Source organism: Dendronephthya gigantea, unplaced genomic scaffold (genome assembly GCF_004324835.1).
Source record: "Dendronephthya gigantea isolate DGI-Jeju-01 unplaced genomic scaffold, DenGig_1.0 000163F, whole genome shotgun sequence".
In the NCBI taxonomy this organism is placed as follows: Eukaryota; Metazoa; Cnidaria; class Anthozoa; order Malacalcyonacea; family Nephtheidae; genus Dendronephthya; species Dendronephthya gigantea.
In genome coordinates, this window is record NW_021163173.1 from 204,352 (window position 1) to 231,278 (window position 26,927).

At 37.8% G+C, this 26,927-nt stretch overlaps 1 protein-coding gene and 2 pseudogenes across 1 annotated transcript; all 3 read right to left on the bottom strand.

Annotated features, from left to right (window-relative positions):
• Positions 1 to 1,193: 1,193 nt before the first annotated feature.
• LOC114537732 lies at positions 1,194 to 2,147 on the bottom strand. Its single transcript, XM_028558826.1, has one exon. The coding sequence runs from the start codon at positions 2,145 to 2,147 to the stop codon at positions 1,194 to 1,196; it is 954 nt and encodes a 317-aa protein (XP_028414627.1).
• Positions 2,148 to 10,178: 8,031 nt separating this feature from the next.
• On the bottom strand, positions 10,179 to 11,013 carry LOC114537719 (annotated as a pseudogene).
• Positions 11,014 to 15,472: 4,459 nt separating this feature from the next.
• LOC114537733 lies at positions 15,473 to 16,971 on the bottom strand (annotated as a pseudogene).
• Between the last annotated feature and the right edge of the window lie 9,956 nt (positions 16,972 to 26,927).

Here is a 26,927-nt window from a genome sequence, read left to right on the forward strand (position 1 = left end):
GCACTCATGCATTGATCCATTGATCAACAATATATATTTAGTTCGTATTATATTTTTGAGAGTGCTAGCTATAGATTTAGAATAGGCTAAATATCTTTGATACTTTCATACTTTATAGATAATTGCTATACTTTTATTCTCGGCATATTATTACTGTAATTGTCTTCAAAACTTACCGAGTTTGAGAGGTTTGATTTGCTTTGCAAGATCATTTTGTTTATAGCAACCTGTGACTGTGTACTCTTCAAGTTCGAACCATAAGTTTGAGAAAACGTTATTTTGTTATCAATTATATCATCATGTTTGTAATAAATATAACGACAATTATTGCTGACAGTCAGGTTTATTACTTAACTGTCAGTTGCGTGCCACGCGTGACCTTTATCCCGCGGCGGAAAACTGACATAGCCCTGTTTACACTACATTCAATTTATTGGCACGGCACGGCAAAAATTGGCACCCGTACCTTATTTTATTAGTTTTCAGACTACCAATACAAAGGTGGGGCATGGATGAAATAAGCACGAGTACCCATTTTAGCCATGCCGTGCCGATAAATTGATTATATGACACTGTTTTTCCCCGAAAACAGGGCCTTTTTAACTGGCGGGCGAAAGCTCCTTCCCCAACAAACCTCACTCCGCCGAGATGGTGCAACAGTAAGTATCGCCGAAAATGCAGGAAATCAAGTCGGAGACTAAAAAATACAGGAAATTATCTGCGGGTGTTCCCCCAGACCCCTACAAACTCCCCTATTTTTCAATTAACAATTTCAGTACAATTTATAGTTAATACAATTTGTTCATGCCCACCCACTAACGATTTCTTAAAAAAACCCTACCCCAAAATCCTCAAATACCATTTTAAATGCAGTTATCAAAGTTTTGTGAGGTCAAATGTAATATTTACAATTAACACAATGTCAAACTTTACAGATATATTCAACTTTACCAAAGCAATGATATTGCTGAATCATTCTGTTATATCAATGTACGAAAATACGAAACTTAAATGTTACAAGTATTTTGTGTGAAATGTTTCAATGTATTACTGTTTGTAAGCATCACCCAACGAAAGGAAAAAGATAAGCTGTATGACGATAAAACCTCCTCGTATCCAACGCTGATATTCTTTCGACCGCTTCTGCAACAGCTAATTTTAGATTACGATGAACGTCGGCTGAAAACCGTCCGTTAAGTTCTTTTTATTTTATTGAAACAAAGCTCAATAGGGTTAAGATCGGGAGAATATGTTGGGGTGAACAATAGCTCGATACCCATCTCAGCTAAAACTTCTTCGAGAATTTGGCCGCCTTCGTAGTGGTGGACAGCTAAATTGTCCATCACAACGATATCCCCTACTTCGAGAGCAGGACGTCGAGTTATCTCATGTGCTGCTTGAGAAGCCTCCCAGAAGAAATCCCAGAACCTTACAGTGTCAGTTGGGCCATCCAGAATGTTGTAATATTCAGGGCCATTGACTGAAATCAGTAAATTTAAAGTAAAATTTGGAGATTCTGTTTTTCGAACAATTTCCACGCAGCGTTCCCCGGACGGCGCATTTCCGTATAAACGTGTACCGATGCACGGCGTCTTAACCCCCGCCTCATCAAAGAACTTAATCCTTCTCGGATCTTTTGAAGATAGGTAGTTGATGAAAAGCTGAGTATAAATCATATTTTCATCAGTAAAGCGCTCAAAGGCTACGCTGGTAATACGCTTCCGAGTATATCGTTTTCCGGACAGAAGTCTGGATTTTATTGCTCGTGAAATCGATGACAACGAAACTTCACCACAATCACCAAATTCCTCAAGTATAGCATATAATTCATTCAGCTGAATTGTGCCATGAGCTCGCTTAAGAACCTCAAGAAGTTCGAGATCCCCTTCAGAAAATTTGCTTGAATGATCTCCGCCTTTTGGTGATGGATCAACCTTTCGTCCTTGGTAGCAAAAATTCTTCCATATTTTGGAAACTGTATTTGCAGAGATACTGAATCGACTAGCTATTTCTACGTAAGTGACGGGCAAGTAACCAACAGTTGCATCTCCACCAGACTTAAGGCATTCATCAATAATTAGACGCCTTAAATCACTATCAAGTGATTTACCAAGGCTGTATGATCTACCAAATTTATTGACATGCATAATGTAAAAGCTACAGAAGATTATGTGTGGAAATATAGAACTAACACATGCAAGTATATTTAGAAATGTGCGCGCTTACGTTTGTTGGACATGTGGGCGTGACATGTCAAACAATGTCAACTCACAGTCTAAACTAATTAGTTTATACGTTTCAGCATGTATGTTTGGTTTGCCTAACGTGCACGTTTGAAACGTAAGAAAACGCGTGAAAACGTTTGCGCCGAACGGTCGCTTGCAAATGGTAATAAGGCCAGACTCGTTCCTTTTTTAATTTGTTGGCAACGCTTGGGCAGTTGGTGTTAAATTACATGTAAACTTTGCAAATATTCTTTCTCAAATCGGAAATAACTTAATAGTAGAGAACTATTAAGGCGATCACCAATATTTTCACCGAAATTGTTAAGTATTTTAATGCTTTTTAATGCTACAAACACGAAAGGAAAGCCCTAAGTAGAAAATTGGAGAATATAACGAAAAATATATCGGTATTATTCAATGGTTTTATGTATATTTGAAGTGTTGTTTCATTGCGTGTAAACATTCGTATGCAAGTTTTCGCTCGCGACGCGTGCTCGCGTGGAATAACTAATGCAAGTGTATTTTTAGCCCCCAATCACAGCTCGGAGCACGTTCTTCATTTAGTTGCTAGTGTTGTTTATGAATTATTTAACAATGAGTGAAACTTGTAGTATATGCAAAGATGTGGAACGGCCAACCTCTCATCGCTGCAATGTATGTAACAACCCAGTGCATAATGTTGTGTGTGCGACACTTCTGTCAGATAATGAACGTGATACAAGAATTTGCAATACGTGCTCGTTGACTTTGCCCAAGAAAAAAGTTGCAAAACACCACTTATCTGACTCGACAGAGCCACAAGAAGGCATGTCCAAGAAGACTAAAACAATTCAGCCCACTCTAAGTTTTTTACTGAAAAGAAAAACGAAAGAGAGCGAGGAAATAAAAGAAATTACTGACTTTTCTCCTGAAAACACTAACCTCGACGAAAAAAAAGAACCTAAAAACTCGAAACGAAGTGAATTTCATGATTTTCATACTGATAATACAAATAATGATAGTCAAACATCCAGCTCCAGCACCTCTTTTTCCTTATCGTCATTTTCCAATGTTGACAATGCACTTAGTCTTAGATTACGTCCTTCCACTTCAAAATCCTTTAACACATCAAGTTCTTCAAATGAAGACGAAATCATCGAGGACTCGTGTTTTGAATACTTTAAGAGAGACTCAAAGGGGAGGAACTACGTTCGATGCAATTTATGTCAAAAGCAAAAGGCAACAACTAAAGCGTTTAGGAACTCGAAGAGAATTCCAGCGATATGCACTCTGGAAGGAACCATCCCACGGAAAGTGATCCTCATTGGTCACCTGAAAAGTGAAATGCACAAAAAAGCTGTTGAAGCTAAAAAATATCTCTCTTTAGTTCATCAGAAAAAGTTAAAAAAACGCAATTGGGTAGCGTGATAAACAAATCGAATGCTCAGTTAAAGAATAAAGTGGCCGGGTTAATGATCAACGTGTTTAACGATGCGAAAAAGCTCACCCTTTCAGCGTGGAGCTGGCCTTCAAGAGAAGTTGCAAATATGATGTCAGATGCAGTTGATGTAACACAAGATTTTGAGATATTTCACCCTTCGAATTCTACATTGCAATATGTCACACCTACTCAGCACAAGAATTTCTTAAGCTGTATTGTTCTTGCTGACAAAACCAGAATCAAAACAAAACTAAAGAACAGCTTAGCGCTATCATTAAGATGTGATTCTTCAGTTGATAGGAGAAGAATCGACAACTGTCATGTTCTTGCAAAGATAGATCAAGATGGCAAGCCAGGGGCTCTGTTTTTGGGTCTTAATGAACCGAAATCAAGAGGAACACCAGGGTACGTTCAGGCTGTAAAGGATGCAGTTAGTCTAACATCAAGTTGGTCTGATGTAGCAGGTAAAATGACATCTATTGTAACAGACGGGACAAGTTTGAACACAGGAGATAAAACTAGTCTTTGGGCATCCCTAACGTCGGAGCATGAAGCGTATGGTTTGCCATTGTTAAAAGTTTGGTGTATTGCCCATCGAACTGATCTTGCATGGAAAGCAGTATCGAATAATGTTGCCGAGGTGAAGTTCCTTTTCTCTACAATGGTTGCAATCGCGTCCAATTTCCATTCATCAGGAGTTCGATCTAGAGAACTTCGTGATGTGGCAAAAGCAAATGGATTTCAGCTTCATGAACTGCCAAAACTTTTTGAGGTACGCTGGAGTGAGTTTAATTCGTCTCATTTGGATTCCATATTGGTCTCTTGGACAGCACTGGTAACATATTTTGGAAATATGCATGATGCAGCTGCACAAGGATATCACGCATTTTTGACTAGATTGGAAAATTTGAAGCTGTTGGTTTTTGTAGCTGATTTGCTATTCGTGTTTTCGAGATACCACAAGAAGATTCAGTTGGAAAACTTTAACATTACTGATTTGCCTGACTGGAAGTCAGATGTGATGCGACGGTTTGATGATCTACGGCATTCACCAGTCCTTGGAGGCTGGGAAATGGAGTTTCAAAAACAGTATCAACCAGAAGACAACCTTTTTATGGATATCAAGCTTAAGAGCGCGAGAGAAAGCCGAAGAAAAGAGCATCACCTGTATGTCAGTGAAACTACACGCAATTTCATAACAGTACGTTAAGACATTTCTGGCTCAAAGGCTTTCATTTGATGAGGACCTGCAAAAGTTGCTGAAGTGCTTTATTTCATTTCAAGCAAAAGATGATGATGTTGTGATGGTGCATCAGAAAATTGCTTGTGACCTACGATTGGCGAATATTTCTGAAGAGTATCGTGATGCGGTTCGACTACTTGGATCAAAATCATTGTCCTTACTGCAGAAAGTTGAAATACTTGCGCAGGCTCGAAGTGACTATGGTAGCTTAGCAGTTGTTTTCGCAAGGATTGCAGCCTGTACACCACATTCGGCTGATGTAGAAAGGCTGATTAGCTTGTATAACAAGCTCAAGACATCTGATCGTTCCTGCCTATCAAATGAAACTGTTTCGCATTATCTGTACGTTAACCTGAATATGCCAGTTTTAGCCGAGTTTAACCCAAGGCCGGCAGTAGGTTACTGGTGGAAGCAACGTTCGCACCGATCTGTGGAACCAAAAAAGGCTAAAGAACAAGAATGGTTTCTGAAAACCTTCAGTGAAGCATCAGAAAAGATGAAAGAAAAAACAAAAAATGTCTGTGTCAAAAAAAATGAACTCTCACAAAGAAAATTTTAAACAATTGTCATAAATATTTGTTGTGTTATTAAAACAATTTACAGTCAGGTAGATGTTGTCATATTTCATGTTGCCATTCCACAGGGTGTCAAAAGGTACATCCTTTCAAATTTCAGTTAGCCGTAATTCATTGTGGTAATTTGCCCGCGCTTTACTCATTCGTGTCGCATCAGTGCATTACTACAATGGGTTATGGTTGATTTCAATTTGAAAGGTTTACTTCTTTGAGACACCCTGCATGTTATCATTATGTCCATATAAAAGCCTAACAATTCAAAGATGACGTCACAAGATGACGTCACTGGGTGACGTCATGGACATCACTGATGACCCAAGTGTGCAGTATTGAAATTTTCTTAGAATAGGCCCTGCTTTATCCAGAATAATCCTAATAACAAATTGATATTATAAAAGACTAAAGACTGACCTGAGATTTACAAGATCATTGACCCAAATCCGACTCATCCGGGACTAAAAAAAGTGGGAGTTTCGTGTTTCAAGAAGGGCAAAGCCAAAGGATGCGAGGCCCGCGTGCCTAAAACTGATTGATGAAGAACGTCATGTAATAGGGAAATTTAGCATGACTAGAGTTTGTCTCTTTTCAGTCTTCTGTGAAAGTAAAAAAATGGTTCATATTATCATATATTACTTCTACACTCGCAATGGCTCGTTTGAGGATGCTGTGACGCCAAATTACGCCATTTTATTGAGTATCGATATTTTATTATACGCCAGAACGCTAAAAAGATCTTTTTTGCACGCCGTTACGCCAGGATTTTTTGCGTCCACGCCGAAGATATTCGGCGTAACGCTCTTCAAATGCACCCTGAAATCAACGTACCTGATATCAAAAGCACGCATTCTTCTACTCAGAGTAGGAAGGCTCCAGGCATATTGTGGGTAGTCACGCTTTATAAAATCCAAAACCTCTGCCCTTTTTAAGTTCTGCATTACGTATTTCGTTATATAATTTCTCAATTCTTCATCATCTTCCCAATCTGTATTTTGAAATCTTTCTCCTGCCACCATGTTGAATCTGCAGACTGCAGTACTAGGTAATAAGGTCAGTGGATTTTTTTTATTGTACAAGGCTGCAGGGCATGCTGGTCTATGATAACGATGAGCCACGTCGAGAACATTTGATTTCAGAATCGAAAACGAAAATCGCATGTTGGTTTTTTTTTAATTTCTTAAATATATATATATATATTTTTATTTATGTGTATTTTTAAAATATTTTTTAAATTTATTTCTTTCCTTTTTTTTTTAATTTTGTTCGTGAAATATAGTTTTAAAATAAAATTATATACTGAATTTACAATGATAACAATGGGCCACCATACAATAGCGTTATCATTCAGGCCTGCATATAATGCTGGAAGAGCGTCTGGTTTTACAATTGATCTTGCATTTAACACTAGACATTTTGGAATTTGTTGTGGGTTACTTGGCTCACGTCCAACCACATGTACGGATTTTAAGTTTCTGGGGCGCTGATGGTGTCTACGTGTTCTATTGAACTGTCGACGTCAGATTTAAATTACTGGCTTTGTTAAAGGTGAGCGATATTTGCGTCAAGTTATTATAACAGGAATATTATTCATCATACGTAAGTTGCATAGTTTCCCTTTTGGGTCGCTTGAAATCGGCTATTGCCATTTTGTTTCCCATGGCCATTTACTTGCCATGGTTTACAGCTTTCAAATTTTGGCCAAAACGTTTTGTTTTGTATTAGGGAACAATCAGCCACTGGGATATGAATCCTTGCAGATAGTGTTCCTTTCTGCTTGCTTTTAGCAGCAGGTTGAGTAGGCTTAACCTTACGCTCCTCTAAATAAGATAATATTTGACTTTCATTCACATTGTTACTAAACCAGACAGAAAAAAAATTTCTTAATTTTTCTGTGCTTTCTCTGTACTCCAATGAACCCATCTGTACTTGAATTTCACAGCACATTGACCATCTTGGGTTCTAATATTCTCTTCCTCTCCAGCTTTCTAAACTTGTGGTGAATATCTTCCAGTCTTAATTCTTGCGGAAATTTCTTTCTGCAGCTACCAAGATAAATAAATTTTTCCCATGATTCGTGGAAAATGTTCGTAGACACAGAGTGCATTGATACGAAGCAGCATTTTGCTCGGTTTGTTGTGATTCACGCGATGAAGTCGTTTGTGTTGCATTTTTTCTTTAATTGTTAATTTCATTTTCCTGGGCCGATAGCGGCGAGAATCTTATTCCACTTAGTCAAGACGCATGCAAGATCATCTGAAGTGTAATAAATTTTGCATCTTCATGCTTACTTCAAGCTAATAACTACAAAATCTACTGACGGTTTAAAATCGCCATCTACGGTGGCCCATAAGTGTCATGGCAAAAGCAAGTTTAACACGGCAAAAGCAAGTTTGATTCGAGAAAAGCAAGTTCAATTTAGCAACAACAAATTCTTCTGGAATAAAAGAGAATTGTACACGCAAAACGACTTAACTTACGGCAAATACAATTAGTCACGGCGAAATAAAATTGCTCACAGCAAAATAAAATTCAACAACTGGTCAGCGGTTTGGTCAGCGGTTCACCCGTTACTTCATGCTGGAATAACATTATAGATTGATGGTGTGAACACCCCAATGTATCCCGATATGATCCTATTCGCGCCATTTTCACTTTCGAGCGAGTATGTTCTGCCCTAATTGCGGCAATCAAACAGTGGAGGGTGCAAACTATTGCATCCATTGTGGAAAAGGTATGTTATGTGTCATATATTTTGTTTTTTATACGATTTCCGTTGGAATCTGCCAGGAAGTATGTTATGTATTACGAATTAATCCGGTGAATTAATTACTCGCTGTTGAATTGAGGTCAGCTTTTCAATGGTGCAGGCAGTGGCGTACATAGAGAAGAGATTTGGGGGTCGTACGTTCGGGGACCTACTTCTGTAGTGCATGTTTGTACTTGATAGGAAGAGGCATATATTTACAAGCATAAACGTAGAGGCCCAAATATTAGGAGGTTCGGGGACTTAGGGGGACTCATGGAAATATTATTAAATTTAGACCCTCGGGCCTCGGAAACAAAACAAAATTGGTGCTGTTTGGGGCACCATGTTTATCTATGGAGCTCCCTATTTTTAAAATAATACCTACTGTGACTGAAATTGCTCAGCTTTGTGAACCATTAAGGCATAGAGCTCTTTTGGTTTAGTGCTACAGTCCTGCTGTGACAATATAGATATCAAATTTCTGTGGCTCATGAGGCACCACCTTGGTGCTGACTGAGTGACACATCACACACAAACCCTACTGTGTGCCCCGGGGTGCAGGTGAAACTATTACCAAATTTATCTATTTACTGTGTAATAACTTTGCCATATGTTAATATAATCGCATTGTATGAAACTCAAGTAGGATAGATTAGGGCACAGTACCAGTCAGTGAGTTAAAACGTGATCTTGATTTAGGAGGTTCTGTCCATCTCAGATTCTCAGACTTTGTCTCTAAATCTGAATGATTATCATGCAACAGACTAAAACAAATACAGAAATGATTTCTCAGAATTTCAATATACCATTTTTTTCCTTCATCCCCAGCTTCATGACTGCTGGTATTTGAGCTTATGAATGTCCTGTGTGATGTTAGTGCACTGTTCTGACCAATGGCCATAGCAGCTCTCTACTAAGGACTAGTAACTAGTGTTATTTTTCCTACAGACTTGCATGAAGATAGTGTTATCGTCGAGCATTTACTTTAGATGTCGACAGTGAAGATGAAAACTCAAACAGTGAAGCTGAAAACTCAAGCAGTGAAGCTGACATTGACGAAGAAGCTGAAATCAAATATTACTTCCGACGTGGATTCAGTTATAATAAAATTCCTCTATTTCTTTTCAACTGCCATAACCATGAAATTAGTTACAGCACATTATTGCGACGGCTAAAAGCTTATGGACTTGGAAGGAGAGGGTTTTCAAACAGGGAGGATTCAGACAATGAAATTGCAGTAGTAAGGCAACATGTTCAAGAACTTATCAATGGCCCTAGGACATGCGCAGGGTACCGGACAATATGGCATACTTTAGAAATGGAAGGTTTGCGTGTTCCACGTATAATAGTCCAGGATATGCTAAAAGAATTGGATCCCGATGGTTCGCAGTTAAGAAAAGCCAGGCGGCTAAAACGGAAAGTTTTGATGAGTATGAAGATTATTTTAATTATGCAAGAAGTGCACTTCGACTAGATATGCCAAATGACTGGCAAGAAGCGAACAGTCTCTACAGAAGACTTATAAGAGTACCTCAAAATGGACAGGAATAATTCGGGTGATTAGTTTCATAATTAAAAAATTATATTGTTCATGGAGGTTCAGGTGTTTTATAAACATAAAATATCAAAGCATATGCTTCTAACCATTGTCATTATTACCTTAACCAAATAACATTAAAACCAAACAATATGAATCACTAACATTACGTAGTTTCCGATCGACAAACGTGGAAAACTCAGAAACGCAGTCTAAATTTTGGTTAAGTACTGAGCGTTTTCTAAAGAACAGCTTTTATGGGCTTCATTTTCAACTTCGTAGAGCAGATTTGCTCCTAAACATAACCACGACACCGTAAGGAATGCGTAAACTAACACGAAGCGCATACCATGAACTCTAATCGCATTTAGGCAACGTACGCGCGCATTTTTATAATGTATACCGCTACAAATGTTATTTTTGGTTCATTATTTGTTAAAAAGTCTGACCTTTGGAGATAGCCACCATAAAAACGTCATTGAACTCTTTGGCAGTTTTCATATGAGCGACAGGAAACATTATTTCTCGAGAACAAGCCCCAACAGTTGGGTAGCAGATTCGATGGTCTGGATTATACATAGCACAGTCATGATTGAATTTAACCGTGATTTTTAGTGGTTGTCCATCAAGAGGTCTGTGTTTTTGGCCTCACAGCCATCCCATGACGCCTGCAGGGATGCAGTCAGGGGTGAGTACCTGAAGATGTTCATGGTCTTGATCTTCGGCACTTGTGCTTTCATCATCAATGGTTACAAGTGCCTGAGCACTTCGGCACTTGTGCTTTCATCATCAATGGTTACAAGTGACCACAAACATTTGGCTCGTCTTCTAGCCTAAACAAAAAATCCTGCAGGAAATCCATGATTCATTCTTTGATTTTTTTCCGAACGCTATTAGCTTCTGAGAATTCTGGATGCATCTTTGAAAAAAGGAAATTTGCATCAACAGCAGTTTCATCTTGGTTATCTCGGACAAACAGACATTTGCACGCATTAAAGTCGGTTTGTATAACATTTCTTAACCCATAAGAATCCAGTCCATCCATGAATTCCTTCAGATAGACTAACCTCCTCGACACGATGCTCACAACAATAGACTGCTTAATCTCATCAAGGTGGGATTCATGAATTATTCCTGTGTAACCGTGGTCAATGATGGTGTTGATATTTTCAATTACAACCTTCAGAATAGAATCTAACAAATCTCTGTCACATGCTGTTAGATGTATTTCAGAGTTTAGTTCCTGGAGTGATACATTAGGGTTAACCATCAAATCATATGCACTTGCATCAAGACAGAGGGGTGCAGGTCCGCCCTGAGCCAGGCTTGCTGCTATGATCTCTCCACATGCCTTAAAGTTCCCATTTTGGACATGAAATGTTGAATCTATAGGTATTCCACCAGGAAACATACTTGAACCCATCTTGGCAAGGGTTAATGTGAAAAACTCTTTTCCCATTGCACCTGTGTCTATCCCTTTCTCCCCAATGAATTTAACTCTAACCACATACCTTGCTGAAGCAGGTTTTTTCTTTATTTCTCTGTTCCATATTGAAAGTACTCTGTTTGGCTCTGCGTTTCGCCTTAAAGCAATAAACAACTGTTTGTCAGAAGAATCCACTTTTTTCGCTAACATTTTGACAATGCCAACCGTGGGGTATAGATCTTCACTTAAGTGTTCAGCTATGAAGCAGATAAAACCGCAGGTTCTTCTGTGTCATACAAATCTTGCAGGCTGTTAGCAAGCTGAAAATCAATTTCCATTTGATTTGGTTTGTCTGTATTATCTTTTTAGTCAGGCTTTACAGGTTTATCTGTATTATCTTGTGAGTCAAGCTTTATAGGTTTATCAGTATTATCTTGTGAGTCAGGCTTTACATCTGCTGTTGGTGCAGCTGTAAGGTCAATACTGATTGTACCATTGCATCGAGGACGTTTAGCAGGGTTATCAGGCTCTTCAATCTGGTCTGAAATGTGTGAAAGGGAACTAGTGGAATGATTATGACTTCTAGCAGGATTAAATTCATCATCAACATATTCGTCGTCAAGGAGGCCTTCTGCTTTCATGAAATCATAATGTGCGCAGAGATATAATGTAATGCGTTTAAAGTCCTTCCCTAATTCTTCATGGTATCTGGCTAATGTGAATGGTTCCTTGTCTGAACCTGGTATGAACACAGCTTGCTGCCCATCTTCATACAATAGGTAGTATGTTTGACTCTCGTCATACAAATCACTGTGGAAGTTTTTCCACTTACGCCCAGCTTCTTTACACAACATAACATATGTTGTATTTGTTGGAACCCTTATTGGTATTTTTCCCCTCATTTTCCTTTGAGTCTTTGCTTTTTCTCACACCATTAACGTCTTTAATCTCATCAATTTTCGGTGCGAGTGACATTACATTTGATAGTAAAAATTTAGGAACTTTATCTTTAGAATTAATATTGGGATAACAACTTTAGTAGCGTTAGAGTTCTGACTTTGGAATACAACCGGAGAATCAATTACCGTCAGGGCAATAGGGACGCAATTTGAGGGATTGTGTCCTCTTGGAACGGATGTTTCATCTAAATTCTCTAGTAATAGTAACTGAACCATTTCAGTTTTGCCTTTTGTCTGATCTTGGAACGAAAACCCTGGTCATTATTAATATTACTAAATTGTTCTGCTAAAATGGATTAATCTGGTTTTGCCTTAATTGTTTTTCGATGTTTCCTCAATTGTTCTCTATTTGTGATACGCGTTGGGATGGATTGATAATCATTCGCATTTTGTGGTGTTGAAGTGCCTTGTTGCGTGTGTACTTTAGTTACGCGTGTTTTGTTGGAAAACGACATCTTTTGATTAGGCTGTGTACGAATCGCTGCCACGTGGTCTATATGGTCACGGCTATGAGGCAAAGCAGTTTTCGTCACACTTCTGTTTTGATCGTTTAGAGCCGCTGACTTTGTACTTATACTAACTTTCTCACACTCGTTAAAGTTATTATATTTTCCCTTTTTATTCACGTCTGTCCTGACTTTGTTCGTATCAGCTTGTTCATTAAATATTTCGCGCTCTCTTTTGACAAAATCCTTTTCATCACTGTTGTTACTATTTTTCTCGATAACATTTCCTCACAGTGCGCGCGCGTCCTGAGCTATCGGCTCAGCACTTGGAGCGAATGAAACTCGCCTAAAATTAATTAACAGCGGGTTCAAACACATTTAAAGTTAAGAAAGATTACATTCATTACTTATTGCAGTCAAGAAATCATTTAAGACTAAACGGCACCAAAAAAAACGAGTAAATGGGTCACTCAGGACACCTTACCTCGTATATATAGACAGGGATAATTGGGCCAATTAATTATGTTATAAGCTGTCGTATTATGAAACAGTGCGTTATAGTAATACATGAAAACTCTGCCATATACGACGAGAGTGAGCAGAATAACTGTTTTATTATTTACACAAACTTTGTCGCCCTTTCGGTGTATTTTGGTGTGCTATTATCAACTAAAGCTTGGCTTTCAACTGCCCAAATCTTTCAGCCATTTTGTTTACTTTCTCTACTAGAAAGATATGAGCTAATATCTAGACAGATATGAGCCAACCAATGAAATTGCAGCATACCTCATATCTGGCGCTTGTGTATATAATAATGCTTGTTATACGAAACAAATTTGTGGTGAATAAAATCCTATGAAGTAAACCAAGTCTATTGTATTTTATTCTCGTTTTATTTATACTCTACACTTCGGTATATCGAGCACTCTACACGTATATGATTCTAAACACATATTTGGTATATCTTCTTTGCTCGATTAACAGACAACTCTGACAGCATTTTTTCAATGCAGATCATAGGCATGCAGCCCAGACTTGTTTTCGTTCTCGTGGCGCTCGCGCGTGTACGTGAGTCTACTTGGTTTAATATTATGACAAGGTTGGCAAGTTTTCTTACTAAAATATACTACAACGTTTGCTACGGCCTGAATATCTTGCTAATTACAAATAAAAATAGCATAAAAATTACATCGGTTTAAACGCCGGTAATTCGACTACATTCTCCCGAAGTTTTAACTTAAAACGTTAATTTTAAAGCCCCTTACAGGCGAGCAAGTTTTCTATGACAAGTTTTTATGTGACAAGTTTTAATTGGCAATTGCAAGTGTGTATGTACAACAAATTTTCTATGACAAGTTTTTCTTCGACAAGTTTTATTTGCTCGTGTGAACGTGCCAACAAGTTTACTTTGACAATTTAGTTTGCAGCCAGCGATGTAAACGTACAGCGGACACCGCGAGCGCGCCAAAAGGCGCCATTTTTTAAATATTTCTGAATAAAAATAATCATGGCGTATGCTAGTTTGACAAGAGAACAAAGGTTTCTTGCTTGTGGCTTAGGTGTTGTAATGTTAATGCAATTGACAAGAGAACAAAGGTTTCTTGCTTGTGGCTTAGGTGTTGTAATGTTAATGCAATATGAGTACTCAAAGAGACACATTAATCGAAGGTGGTGGACTAGCCCTTGGGCAACACAAAGCCGTCGGGTGTCGCAAGGGTTTGCGAGCAATCTAGTTCCAGAACTGAGAACAACAGATGATGGAAGCTTTCACAATTTTTTTAGGTAGATTGATATTTTATTGTTAACTGATTGTGTTTGAATTATGTATATTTGGGCTTTTGAACAATTTTCATGCTTCGTTCGATTTAATTTTCAGAATGGATGTCAATTTGTTTGATAAACTTTTGGAAAAAGTTAAGCCCTATATTGCGAAGAGAAACACAACCATGCGGGATTCTATTACCGCACACGATAAATTGTGTTTTTTTACGTTTCCTCGCCCCTGGGGAATCATACACACAGCTTAGATATGCATTTCGTATATCAGTGGCTTCAATTTCAGAATTTGTTCCTGATTTGTGTCGTGCTATATATGAAGTTCTGGAAAAAGATTACATGAAATTACCAACCTCCCGATCACAGTGGTTACAATTGGCAAACGAATTTGAGTCAAAGTGGCAGTTTCCCCACGCAGTTGGAGCTATTGACGGAAAACACATTAATGTCAAAGCTCCACCGAACACTGGTTCTGAGTTTTTTAATTACAAAAAACATTTTAGTTTTGTCTTGCTAGCAATTGCAGATGCAAATGCACAGTTTATTGCTTATGATTTGGGATCAGCAGGTAGTCAGTCAGATGGCGGTATTTTTAAGCATGGGTGTCTGGGAGAAATATGTAAATCTGAACATTTCCCTTTACCAGCCAAGATTGCACAGAGTGCATTTCCTTGCATTCCATATTTTATATTAGGGGACGAAGCATTTGCACTGTAACAAAATCTCATGAAACCATACGCGCATCGATCAGCCATGGGAGATGAAAAAGTTTTTGATTATCGACTTTCCAGAGCTAGACGCATTGTTGAAAATGCATTTGGTATACTATGTGCAAGGTTTAGAATACTACTGCGAACAATGGAATTAGATATTGATAACGCAATGCAAGTTGTCAGAGCATGTCTTGTCCTCCACAACTTCCTAATGTTGAAAAAAGATGGGGTATATAATCGCCCAGGGTTCCTGGATACAGAGGATGAACTGGGTAATATTAGACCTGGTTCGTGGAGGAATCATGTAGATGATTCAGGTGTTGTTATGAGAACTACGCCAGATCGAAGTGGGAATGCATCGACACTACAAGCAAGAGAAGTTTGTGAAACTCTGAGAGTATACTTCTTCTCAGAGTTTCACAAAATCCTGCAGGAAATCCATGATTCATTCTTTGATTTTTTTCCGAACGCTATTAGCTTCTGAGAATTCTGGATGCATCTTTGAAAAAAGGAAATTTGCATCAACAGCAGTTTCATCTTGGTTATCTCGGACAAACAGACATTTGCACGCATTAAAGTCGGTTTGTATAACATTTCTTAACCCATAAGAATCCAGTCCATCCATGAATTCCTTCAGATAGACTAACCTCCTCGACACGATGCTCACAACAATAGACTGCTTAATCTCATCAAGGTGGGATTCATGAATTATTCCTGTGTAACCGTGGTCAATGATGGTGTTGATATTTTCAATTACAACCTTCAGAATAGAATCTAACAAATCTCTGTCACATGCTGTTAGATGTATTTCAGAGTTTAGTTCCTGGAGTGATACATTAGGGTTAACCATCAAATCATATGCACTTGCATCAAGACAGAGGGGTGCAGGTCCGCCCTGAGCCAGGCTTGCTGCTATGATCTCTCCACATGCCTTAAAGTTCCCATTTTGGACATGAAATGTTGAATCTATAGGTATTCCACCAGGAAACATACTTGAACCCATCTTGGCAAGGGTTAATGTGAAAAACTCTTTTCCCATTGCACCTGTGTCTATCCCTTTCTCCCCAATGAATTTAACTCTAACCACATACCTTGCTGAAGCAGGTTTTTTCTTTATTTCTCTGTTCCATATTGAAAGTACTCTGTTTGGCTCTGCGTTTCGCCTTAAAGCAATAAACAACTGTTTGTCAGAAGAATCCACTTTTTTCGCTAACATTTTGACAATGCCAACCGTGGGGTATAGATCTTCACTTAAGTGTTCAGCTATGAAGCAGATAAAACCGCAGGTTCTTCTGTGTCATACAAATCTTGCAGGCTGTTAGCAAGCTGAAAATCAATTTCCATTTGATTTGGTTTGTCTGTATTATCTTTTTAGTCAGGCTTTTACAGTTTATCTGTATTATCTTGTGAGTCAAGCTTTATAGGTTTATCAGTATTATCTTGTGAGTCAGGCTTTACATCTGCTGTTGGTGCAGCTGTAAGGTCAATACTGATTGTACCATTGCATCGAGGACGTTTAGCAGGGTTATCAGGCTCTTCAATCTGGTCTGAAATGTGTGAAAGGGAACTAGTGGAATGATTATGACTTCTAGCAGGATTAAATTCATCATCAACATATTCGTCGTCAAGGAGGCCTTCTGCTTTCATGAAATCATAATGTGCGCAGAGATATAATGTAATGCGTTTAAAGTCCTTCCCTAATTCTTCATGGTATCTGGCTAATGTGAATGGTTCCTTGTCTGAACCTGGTATGAACACAGCTTGCTGCCCATCTTCATACAATAGGTAGTATGTTTGACTCTCGTCATACAAATCACTGTGGAAGTTTTTCCACTTACGCCCAGCTTCTTTACACAACATAACATATGTTGTATTTGTTGGAACCCTTATTGGTATTTTTCCCCTCATTTTCCTTTGAGTCTTTGCTTTTTCTCACACCATTAACGTCTTTAATCTCATCAATTTTCGGTGCGAGTGACATTACATTTGATAGTAAAAATTTAGGAACTTTATCTTTAGAATTAATATTGGGGATAACAACTTTAGTAGCGTTAGAGTTCTGACTTTGGAATACAACCGGAGAATCAATTACCGTCAGGGCAATAGGGACGCAATTTGAGGGATTGTGTCCTCTTGGAACGGATGTTTCATCTAAATTCTCTAGTAATAGTAACTGAACCATTTCAGTTTTGCCTTTTGTCTGGATCTTGGACGAAAACCCTGGTCATTATTAATATTACTAAATTTGTTCTGCTAAAATGGATTAATCTGGTTTTGCCTTAATTGTTTTTCGATGTTTCCTCAATTGTTCTCTATTTGTGATACGCGTTGGGATGGATTGATAATCATTCGCATTTTGTGGTGTTGAAGTGCCTTGTTGCGTGTGTACTTTAGTTACGCGTGTTTTGTTGGAAAACGACATCTTTTGATTAGGCTGTGTACGAATCGCTGCCACGTGGTCTATATGGTCACGGCTATGAGGCAAAGCAGTTTTCGTCACACTTCTGTTTTGATCGTTTAGAGCCGCTGACTTTGTACTTATACTAACTTTCTCACACTCGTTAAAGTTATTATATTTTCCCTTTTTATTCACGTCTGTCCTGACTTTGTTCGTATCAGCTTGTTCATTAAATATTTCGCGCTCTCTTTTGACAAAATCCTTTTCATCACTGTTGTTACTATTTTTCTCGATAACATTTCCTCACAGTGCGCGCGCGTCCTGAGCTATCGGCTCAGCACTTGGAGCGAATGAAACTCGCCTAAAATTAATTAACAGCGGGTTCAAACACATTTAAAGTTAAGAAAGATTACATTCATTACTTATTGCAGTCAAGAATCATTTAAGACTAAACGGCACCAAAAAAAACGAGTAAATGGTCACTCAGGACACCTTACCTCGTATATAGACAGGATAATTGGGCCAATTAATTATGTTATAAGCTGTCGTATTATGAAACAGTGCGTTATAGTAATACATGAAAACTCTGCCATATACGACGAGAGTGAGCAGAATAACTGTTTTATTATTTACACAAACTTTGTCGCCCTTTCGGTGTATTTTGGTGTGCTATTATCAACTAAAGCTTGGCTTTCAACTGCCCAAATCTTTCAGCCATTTTGTTTACTTTCTCTACTAGAAAGATATGAGCTAATATCTAGACAGATATGAGCCAACCAATGAAATTGCAGCATACCTCATATCTGGCGCTTGTGTATATAATAATGCTTGTTATACGAAACAAATTTGTGGTGAATAAAATCCTATGAAGTAAACCAAGTCTATTGTATTTTATTCTCGTTTTATTTATACTCTACACTTCGGTATATCGAGCACTCTACACGTATATGATTCTAAACACATATTTGGTATATCTTCTTTGGCTCGATTAACAGACAACTCTGACAGCATTTTTTCAATGCAGATCATAGGCATGCAGCCCAGACTTGTTTTCGTTCTCGTGGCGCTCGCGCGTGTACGTGAGTCTACTTGGTTTAATATATTATGACAAGGTTGGCAAGTTTTCTTACTAAAATATACTACAACGTTTGCTACGGCCTGAATATCTTGCTAATTACAAATAAAAATAGCATAAAAATTACATCGGTTTAAACGCCGGTAATTCGACTACATTCTCCCGAAGTTTTAACTTAAAACGTTAATTTTAAAGCCCCTTACAGGCGAGCAAGTTTTCTATGACAAGTTTTTATGTGACAAGTTTTAATTGGCAATTGCAAGTGTGTATGTACAACAAATTTTCTATGACAAGTTTTTCTTCGACAAGTTTTATTTGCTCGTGTGAACGTGCCAACAAGTTTACTTTGACAATTTAGTTTGCAGCCAGCGATGTAAACGTACAGCGGACACCGCGAGCGCGCCAAAAGGCGCCATTTTTTAAATATTTCTGAATAAAAATAATCATGGCGTATGCTAGTTTGACAAGAGAACAAAGGTTTCTTGCTTGTGGCTTAGGTGTTGTAATGTTAATGCAATTGACAAGAGAACAAAGGTTTCTTGCTTGTGGCTTAGGTGTTGTAATGTTAATGCAATATGAGTACTCAAAGAGACACATTAATCGAAGGTGGTGGACTAGCCCTTGGGCAACACAAAGCCGTCGGGTGTCGCAAGGGTTTGCGAGCAATCTAGTTCCAGAACTGAGAACAACAGATGATGGAAGCTTTCACAATTTTTTTAGGTAGATTGATATTTTATTGTTAACTGATTGTGTTTGAATTATGTATATTTGGGCTTTTGAACAATTTTCATGCTTCGTTCGATTTAATTTTCAGAATGGATGTCAATTTGTTTGATAAACTTTTGGAAAAAGTTAAGCCCTATATTGCGAAGAGAAACACAACCATGCGGGATTCTATTACCGCACACGATAAATTGTGTTTTTTTACGTTTCCTCGCCCCTGGGGAATCATACACACAGCTTAGATATGCATTTCGTATATCAGTGGCTTCAATTTCAGAATTTGTTCCTGATTTGTGTCGTGCTATATATGAAGTTCTGGAAAAAGATTACATGAAATTACCAACCTCCCGATCACAGTGGTTACAATTGGCAAACGAATTTGAGTCAAAGTGGCAGTTTCCCCACGCAGTTGGAGCTATTGACGGAAAACACATTAATGTCAAAGCTCCACCGAACACTGGTTCTGAGTTTTTTAATTACAAAAAACATTTTAGTTTGTCTTGCTAGCAATTGCAGATGCAAATGCACAGTTTATTGCTTATGATTTGGGATCAGCAGGTAGTCAGTCAGATGGCGGTATTTTTAAGCATGGGTGTCTGGGAGAAATATGTAAATCTGAACATTTCCCTTTACCAGCCAAGATTGCACAGAGTGCATTTCCTTGCATTCCATATTTTATATTAGGGGACGAAGCATTTGCACTGTAACAAAATCTCATGAAACCATACGCGCATCGATCAGCCATGGGAGATGAAAAAGTTTTTGATTATCGACTTTCCAGAGCTAGACGCATTGTTGAAAATGCATTTGGTATACTATGTGCAAGGTTTAGAATACTACTGCGAACAATGGAATTAGATATTGATAACGCAATGCAAGTTGTCAGAGCATGTCTTGTCCTCCACAACTTCCTAATGTTGAAAAAAGATGGGGTATATAATCGCCCAGGGTTCCTGGATACAGAGGATGAACTGGGTAATATTAGACCTGGTTCGTGGAGGAATCATGTAGATGATTCAGGTGTTGTTATGAGAACTACGCCAGATCGAAGTGGGAATGCATCGACACTACAAGCAAGAGAAGTTTGTGAAACTCTGAGAGTATACTTCTTCTCTGAAGCGGTGCTGTAGATTTTCAGTGGGCAATGGTAGAATGACCATTTTACTGTCAAATTTGCACCATTTAAAGTGAATTATTTAAAGTTTTAAGTGTTGTTGTAAATATAACTTTACAGGTATATCTGTAATGATAAATTTAACATAATACTGTGTATTATTGTTCACAGATACTATGGCAAAATATCATCAAAAAAACATCAAATCATCACAAAAAGAGTTAAATGCATTGTTGTTAACATGCTGAGAGAAAAAATGCTATGTGCTTCATAAATAAACTGTACTTCAAATGAGCTTTAACTCTAAAATGTGTTCCAAAACATATCCACACCTTCCCCACACAGAAAATTGTAAGGTTAACCTCATTCTCCCCTTTAGAGACCCTATGGGTGATGAATGATTTGCATGTCCCAGCCCACCTACCTGGATGGCAGAAGTTTCCTGTGTAGGGACAGTCTGGATTTACAGTTAACTCAACTAAATAATGTACATTAAGATTATTACACAAGTCCACCTACTACAAGGTGTGATATGTTGCACCACTGTCTTAAAATGTATTAAAACAGATATAAGGACTTGATCCTTATGCACCTTGAGAGGCTTGCTGTGGTTGGATTTGCTGTGGTTAGATTGCTTGCTGTGTGGTTTGAAAAATTGCAGATTGGATGGCAAATTTAACATGTCGCTGTAATTCTGCATTCTTTATTGCTCGTATAGAATGCGCAACATCTTTCCCAAAGATCTCCCATTCATCATTTACACTAGAAGGGGCCTTTGCTCCTTTCGCAAGGTCAGTCAAAGCTGTTGCTGCAGTTTCCATCCAATTCTTGTTTTGTTTTTTTCTTTTTGGTGGTTGCTGCTGATTTTCTGTTTCTGCAGTCATCTCATAATTGGTTTCATCCAGATCATCATCAATAGATCGAGAGAAATCCTCATTTTTTCTTGGGGTTTCAGTATTAGAAAGAATTGCTTGGTTTGAGACAATGACATCTTCTAAAAATAGGTACGCAATGCGTACATGTGGGTAGCCTGTAATACGATAAAGCTGCTATAGTGGCGAGTAAATATCAACTGATGCAATAAAATATTATGTTCTAGTCGTATGTTCTAATGCCATAGACAACGGAATAAACGCCCTATAGTTTGCTGGTTGAATACAGTTATAACAAAGTCGATTTATTACACAATCTATAAATTATAATATTTTATTGTATTAAATACATTTTAGGACAGATCAAAACATGTATAAAAGCATTTTTACAAGAGATAGGAAATGAAATTTTTTAAGCAGAATAGGTAAACAGAAAAAAAGGAGAGTAAGGTTCCGGGAAGGTGGCACACATCGTCTGATAACATAAAGCTTAGTTTAGAAAGAGAAAGATCTAAGCAAAGATTTCATTGAGGATAAACTACTTGATTTGCCAGATCATTTTACAGTCACATAACAAAGAGTCCGAAATTGTTTCAAATGTTTCACATTAACAATATTTTAAGGATTTATCTATGTATCTGAACAATATTTTAAAGATTTTTGATCAGTTGAAATGCACTTTTGTTAACAGTTTTGTTTTTTGAACTCCAAAGCATTTGGTTTAATAGCCGCATGTCCACAAGCAAGAAATTGACAAGTGAAATATTGCATTACAATTTATAAAATAGGGCAACTTGTTACTACCATATGCCGAATTATAATTTTTAAAACAGGGCAACTTGTTACTACCATTTGCATTAAGGTAATGTATTTGGTTTAATAGCTGCATGTCCACAAGCAAGAAAGACAGGTGAAATAATGAATTTTAATTTATAAAGCAAGGCAACTTGTTACTACCATTTGCCAAATTATAATTTATAAAACAGGGCAACTTGTTACTACCATGTGCAATAAGGTAATGTATTTGGTTTAATAGCTGCATGTCCACAAGCAAGAAATTGACAGGTGAAATATTGCATTATATCTTATAAAACAGGGCAAATTGTTACTACCATTTGCAATAAGGTAATGTATTTGGTTTAATAGCTGCATGTCCACAAGCAAGAAATTGACAGGTGAAATATTGCATTATAATTTATAAAACAGGACAACTTGTTACTACCATTTGCCGAATAAGGCAATGTTTTATTTATTTTCTAGTTGTAGACAACTTTGTAGTTGTAGATTCAACGCTCACCGATCACCGCTTTTTCGTCTTTAAAGTACTCAACTTCGCTTTAAAATTTGACAAACGTATTAACGTTGCTTCCGTCCTTCGAAAACAACGAAATTTTCCGGAAGTAGAACGTACCGTTCGTCATCTTTCGTATATCCGACGATTGCCGAAGATTATCCGACGATCGCCACAAACACACACACACACACACAGATCCGGACACTTTTTCGACTACATAGTGGTTAGCCGCGCATGCGCAGGCTACCCACAAAAATGAACACTCGTCAAAATGCCTCCATTTTGGGACATAAATATCCTTTAAACCACTCCCAGTCCCCTCAGACTTTATTTTTCTAACTTCTTCTCCATATGTAGTTCGTAGACTTTGGATTTTGCCTAGGTTAAAGTTGAACATCTTGAGAAGGAAGCAAGTTAACAAAAGGCAAAATAATGACCAAATATTTTAGAAAGTTTCGATCATGGGTTTTCTCAACACTGCAATACATTTCTAATACACCTGGAGTTGGCTTTAAATTTACTTTGAACCAATTGTGTACAACTGTTGATTGTTGTCTTTATTGATAACACTTTAAATATGAATAATATTTTACTATGACTTTCACATTTATTGAAAATGGGGAAAGAAGAGCATGTAATGAAAGTTGAAATAAGCATTCAAAACACTGTTTTGAGTTTCACAGTTCATACATGTATTTTATCAATTTACCTTTTAAGCTCGCAAGATCAATGCCAGGAACTTCGTCTTTTATCAACGTAAGGATTTCTGCGTATTCAGTCTTTTTTTGTTTCTATCCCTATATGATTCGGACTTAATATTCGATAAACTCTCTCTCGATCTGAGCAATTCTAGCAGATTTGATATCGCCAAATCAGTCCACCGTACGGCGCTCATGCTAGCTGCCATTGCAAAATTCAATAGTCCGCTGGCCAACCGCATACAAGTCCTGAGATTACTTTGACAAGTTTTCTTTGTTGACTCATACAGACGAGCAAATTTTGTATTTTGACACTTTCAGTGCTGCATTAAACAATCTTGTAACAAGTCTTCAGTTTGATTCATCAAGTTTGTTTCGGCTTGTTAACAAGTTGTTCCATACTTGTCGACAGCTTAGAACAAGTTGTGCGAACACAGCGATAGAGATAAGGTACGTCCAACTAAATTGATGGCACTGGATGGCAAAAGGACAATATAATTATGGGTTGTAATATGTGAACGCGATCGCCGTGTTTTATTTTACCACGGCTCTTTAGTTTTGAATAGTATCTAGAATTTTTGTATTTAAGGTAGTATTTTAGAAGCTCCCGAGCAGTGCCTTTTTTAAGGAATTTTCACTGGGGGGGCAAAGCAGAAAAAAGGCGAAACGAAAAATGAGCCGACGAGGTTTGGCGAACGCGCGAGACAGAAGGAAACCTATGTTTAAGTGCAAACAATAATTTTAACTCTTTGTTTATACAGCATTTAGAAAAAAATTTGTACAGCAGTTGTACAGCATTACGAAAAAAATTTGGTCACAAAATCTCTTTTTTTATATGTCTCAAGACATGGCCTTGCACTGCGTCGGTCTTTTTTGTTGAAAAAGGATACAACGGCTGGCCTTGGGTCATATGAAGCAGTAGGGACACCGTTCCAGGCTATTATCATCTAAAGTTTTCTGATTTGTTGCTGTCCTCAGCTTCGAGTACAAAATATTATATGTTGAAACACTTCTTTCAACCGTCATGCTATCAGGTGAAATCACCACTATTGCAGACAGCAGATCCCTTACTAAGCCAGTGCTATGTCTGAAAATACAAAGAAAAACAAGAAAAATACTATATATCTCAATTCTCAAAAGGTACTTTTGGTTTTTAGCAACACAGCTTGCTTGCTTACCTTAGCATATGTAGTATCCTAACTGTGTAATCTTTTTCCAAAACGTGTGAATTGGGTTTCAGATCGTCAAATGTCTCAAAAACAGTGTCAGTGAATCCTTTCACATCATCACCAACTATACCTGCACATTCGAGTAGCGGTCTTGTAGCAGCAACAAACTCATTTATTGATTTTGCACCACAGATGTCAACAATGTTTTTCATTATGCCTTCCTGCTCATTGTCCAACCTTTGCTCAAGGAAGTTAATGGCTGCATTAATAATCTCATTTCGTATGGTAGTAAATGATCTTCCCCGGATAACCATCAATTAAGGCATGCGTTCTCTTTGCTTGCCTTGACTGCATCGATGACTCAGCAGATTGTCTGGATCCATCAGCATGTAAGGGACCATTTTCTTTTATCCACATTTCTTCAGAACCACCAGCATATGGTGTACCTAACATAGACCTGAGCTTCAAGAGTGCTATATCTCTGTGCTTCATGATGTCTGGAAGGACAATGCAAACTTTCTGGAATTGCTTCTGCAAGATCTGAAACACAGAGCATACATCAGACACAATGGAAGTAATGTATGACTGTGTTCCATTCTTTTTCCACAGCTTAATGAAACCCTCAGCACGCTTTCTTTCCCTTGTATCAAAATCAGTACTTTTTGAAATGTTATCCCAGTGCTGTAGGCATCCAATTTGATTATGAAGGACAACAATACAGACATTGTTTAAATGCTGGGAAAACCGCACATTGTGGTAAGTAGGGAAAGCCTTCATGGTAGGAAGAATTTTTTTCAGTTCTTTTGTCCTGACAGCAGACTTATGGTAGTATTCTGGGATGGAAAGTAGATTTGACTTCCAAACTTTTAACTTAGGAACACTTTCTTCCATATCTTCCATTGCAAGGTCAGAACGATGGCAAGCACACCAAAAGTTCATCAGTTTTCTCTCTACATGATCTTCTAACCTCTTCCACAAGCCAGATTTAGATCCTGTGTTAGCAGATTCACCATCTGTAGTAACACCAGCAAATTTTTTTTTCATTACAAGTTTGTCTACTCCAATTGTTTTTAAGCCTGTAAGAACACAATCTTCTAAGCCAGCAGCTCCTTTTAGGTCTGAGTCAGTTACACCAACAAATTTTGTCTTAATATCTAATGGGTCATCAGGAGAGTTGTATTTTAGAAATAGAAACTTATTGTCATGCTGCATGGTGTCTACAGATCCATCAATTTGGGTGGAGAATTTAATGGCTGTGTTCACTTCATCTTTCAATTTCATTTTCTCAAGCTCTGCGATAGTGTCAAGCATTTCTTTGTAAATGTTTGGATCTCTGTAATGCAAATCTATTGAGCTTGGCTCAAATGGAATGAATGGACTCTGCAATAATCCATTTTCACTCAGAGAAGAAATAAGCTGGTCAGCATGTGCTGTGGCAAGGGCTCTTGAAGGCCATGACCATGCTGATGGTGTTAGCAGTTTACTGTCATTGTAAACGTCAATTGCAAGTTTGATTAGGTTTTCTACTGTTGTTTGTTCCTGATTTTTAAAAACTCTTACCAGAGGATGATTTAGGTCCTGATTGTCCCATAGTTCCTTGTGCTTTTTTGCATCCAAAGCTGCCTGATGCATTTCACTATGCAAATGATCTATTATGTTTTTGAGTTTCTCTTCCGAATCACATCTTACTCCATGTGCTATGTAAACAATACCATGCCTTGATCTCCTTTTCGCTTGTTCCTCAAATTGCGAACAGATGTTGCATTTAGCAAGCTGTCGTTTACGGGAGCCAATTTTCTCGCTATAAACCGATATTGTTTCTTTTCCCACCTTATTTTGTATTTTGTTGATATTCAACAAAAAACCTCTGTATGAATTTAAAGAGCAAGGTATTTTCTTTTGTTCATTATTTATAGGTGGATTTGTAACCGTACCAGGGTCAACTTGTTCAACTTGAACAGTTTTGCTCGCAGCAGGGGATTTATTTTCCTGATCTGTCACCTTCGTTTTTGCTTCAGCATCAACTGATGTCACTGCTTCGGTATTCGTAGATTTAGGAACCACGAAAAAATAATTTGTCAACTTTTGACACTTTGTGTTTTCATTGCTTTCGGCAACATTTTTTCTTTTCTGTTTAATATTGCTTTCCATATTCATATTTCATAAGCCTGGCCAAATTTCGCGGGAAATATTCATTTAACAAATGTACGAATTACGAAAAGGCGAAAAGCCGGAATTTGCCACAAAACCGTCGCGAAAAAAATAGCGTTATCAACAAACTGCCGAGCGGAAATACTAGGAAATAGTGGCAAGGTTTAGAAAGCTAGCATTTTATTGGATTGATTCTATGAAATTTATCGCTACTGTGAAATATTTGTCGAAGAACATTATGCATCACATGCAAGGTGGCTGTGGAAAAGGCTATGGAAGGGCATGGTCTCTTTATCAAAGTAAATCAACAGCAATTCTCAGAGCAATAATGAGCAATACTGTGTCGCACTACGTGGGCAGAAATGTAGTT

Excerpts from the sequence above, each read along its gene's own strand:
- LOC114537732 (XM_028558826.1), bottom strand. The coding sequence starts at position 2,147 with ATGCATGTCAATAAATTTGGTAGATCATACAGCCTTGGTAAATCACTT.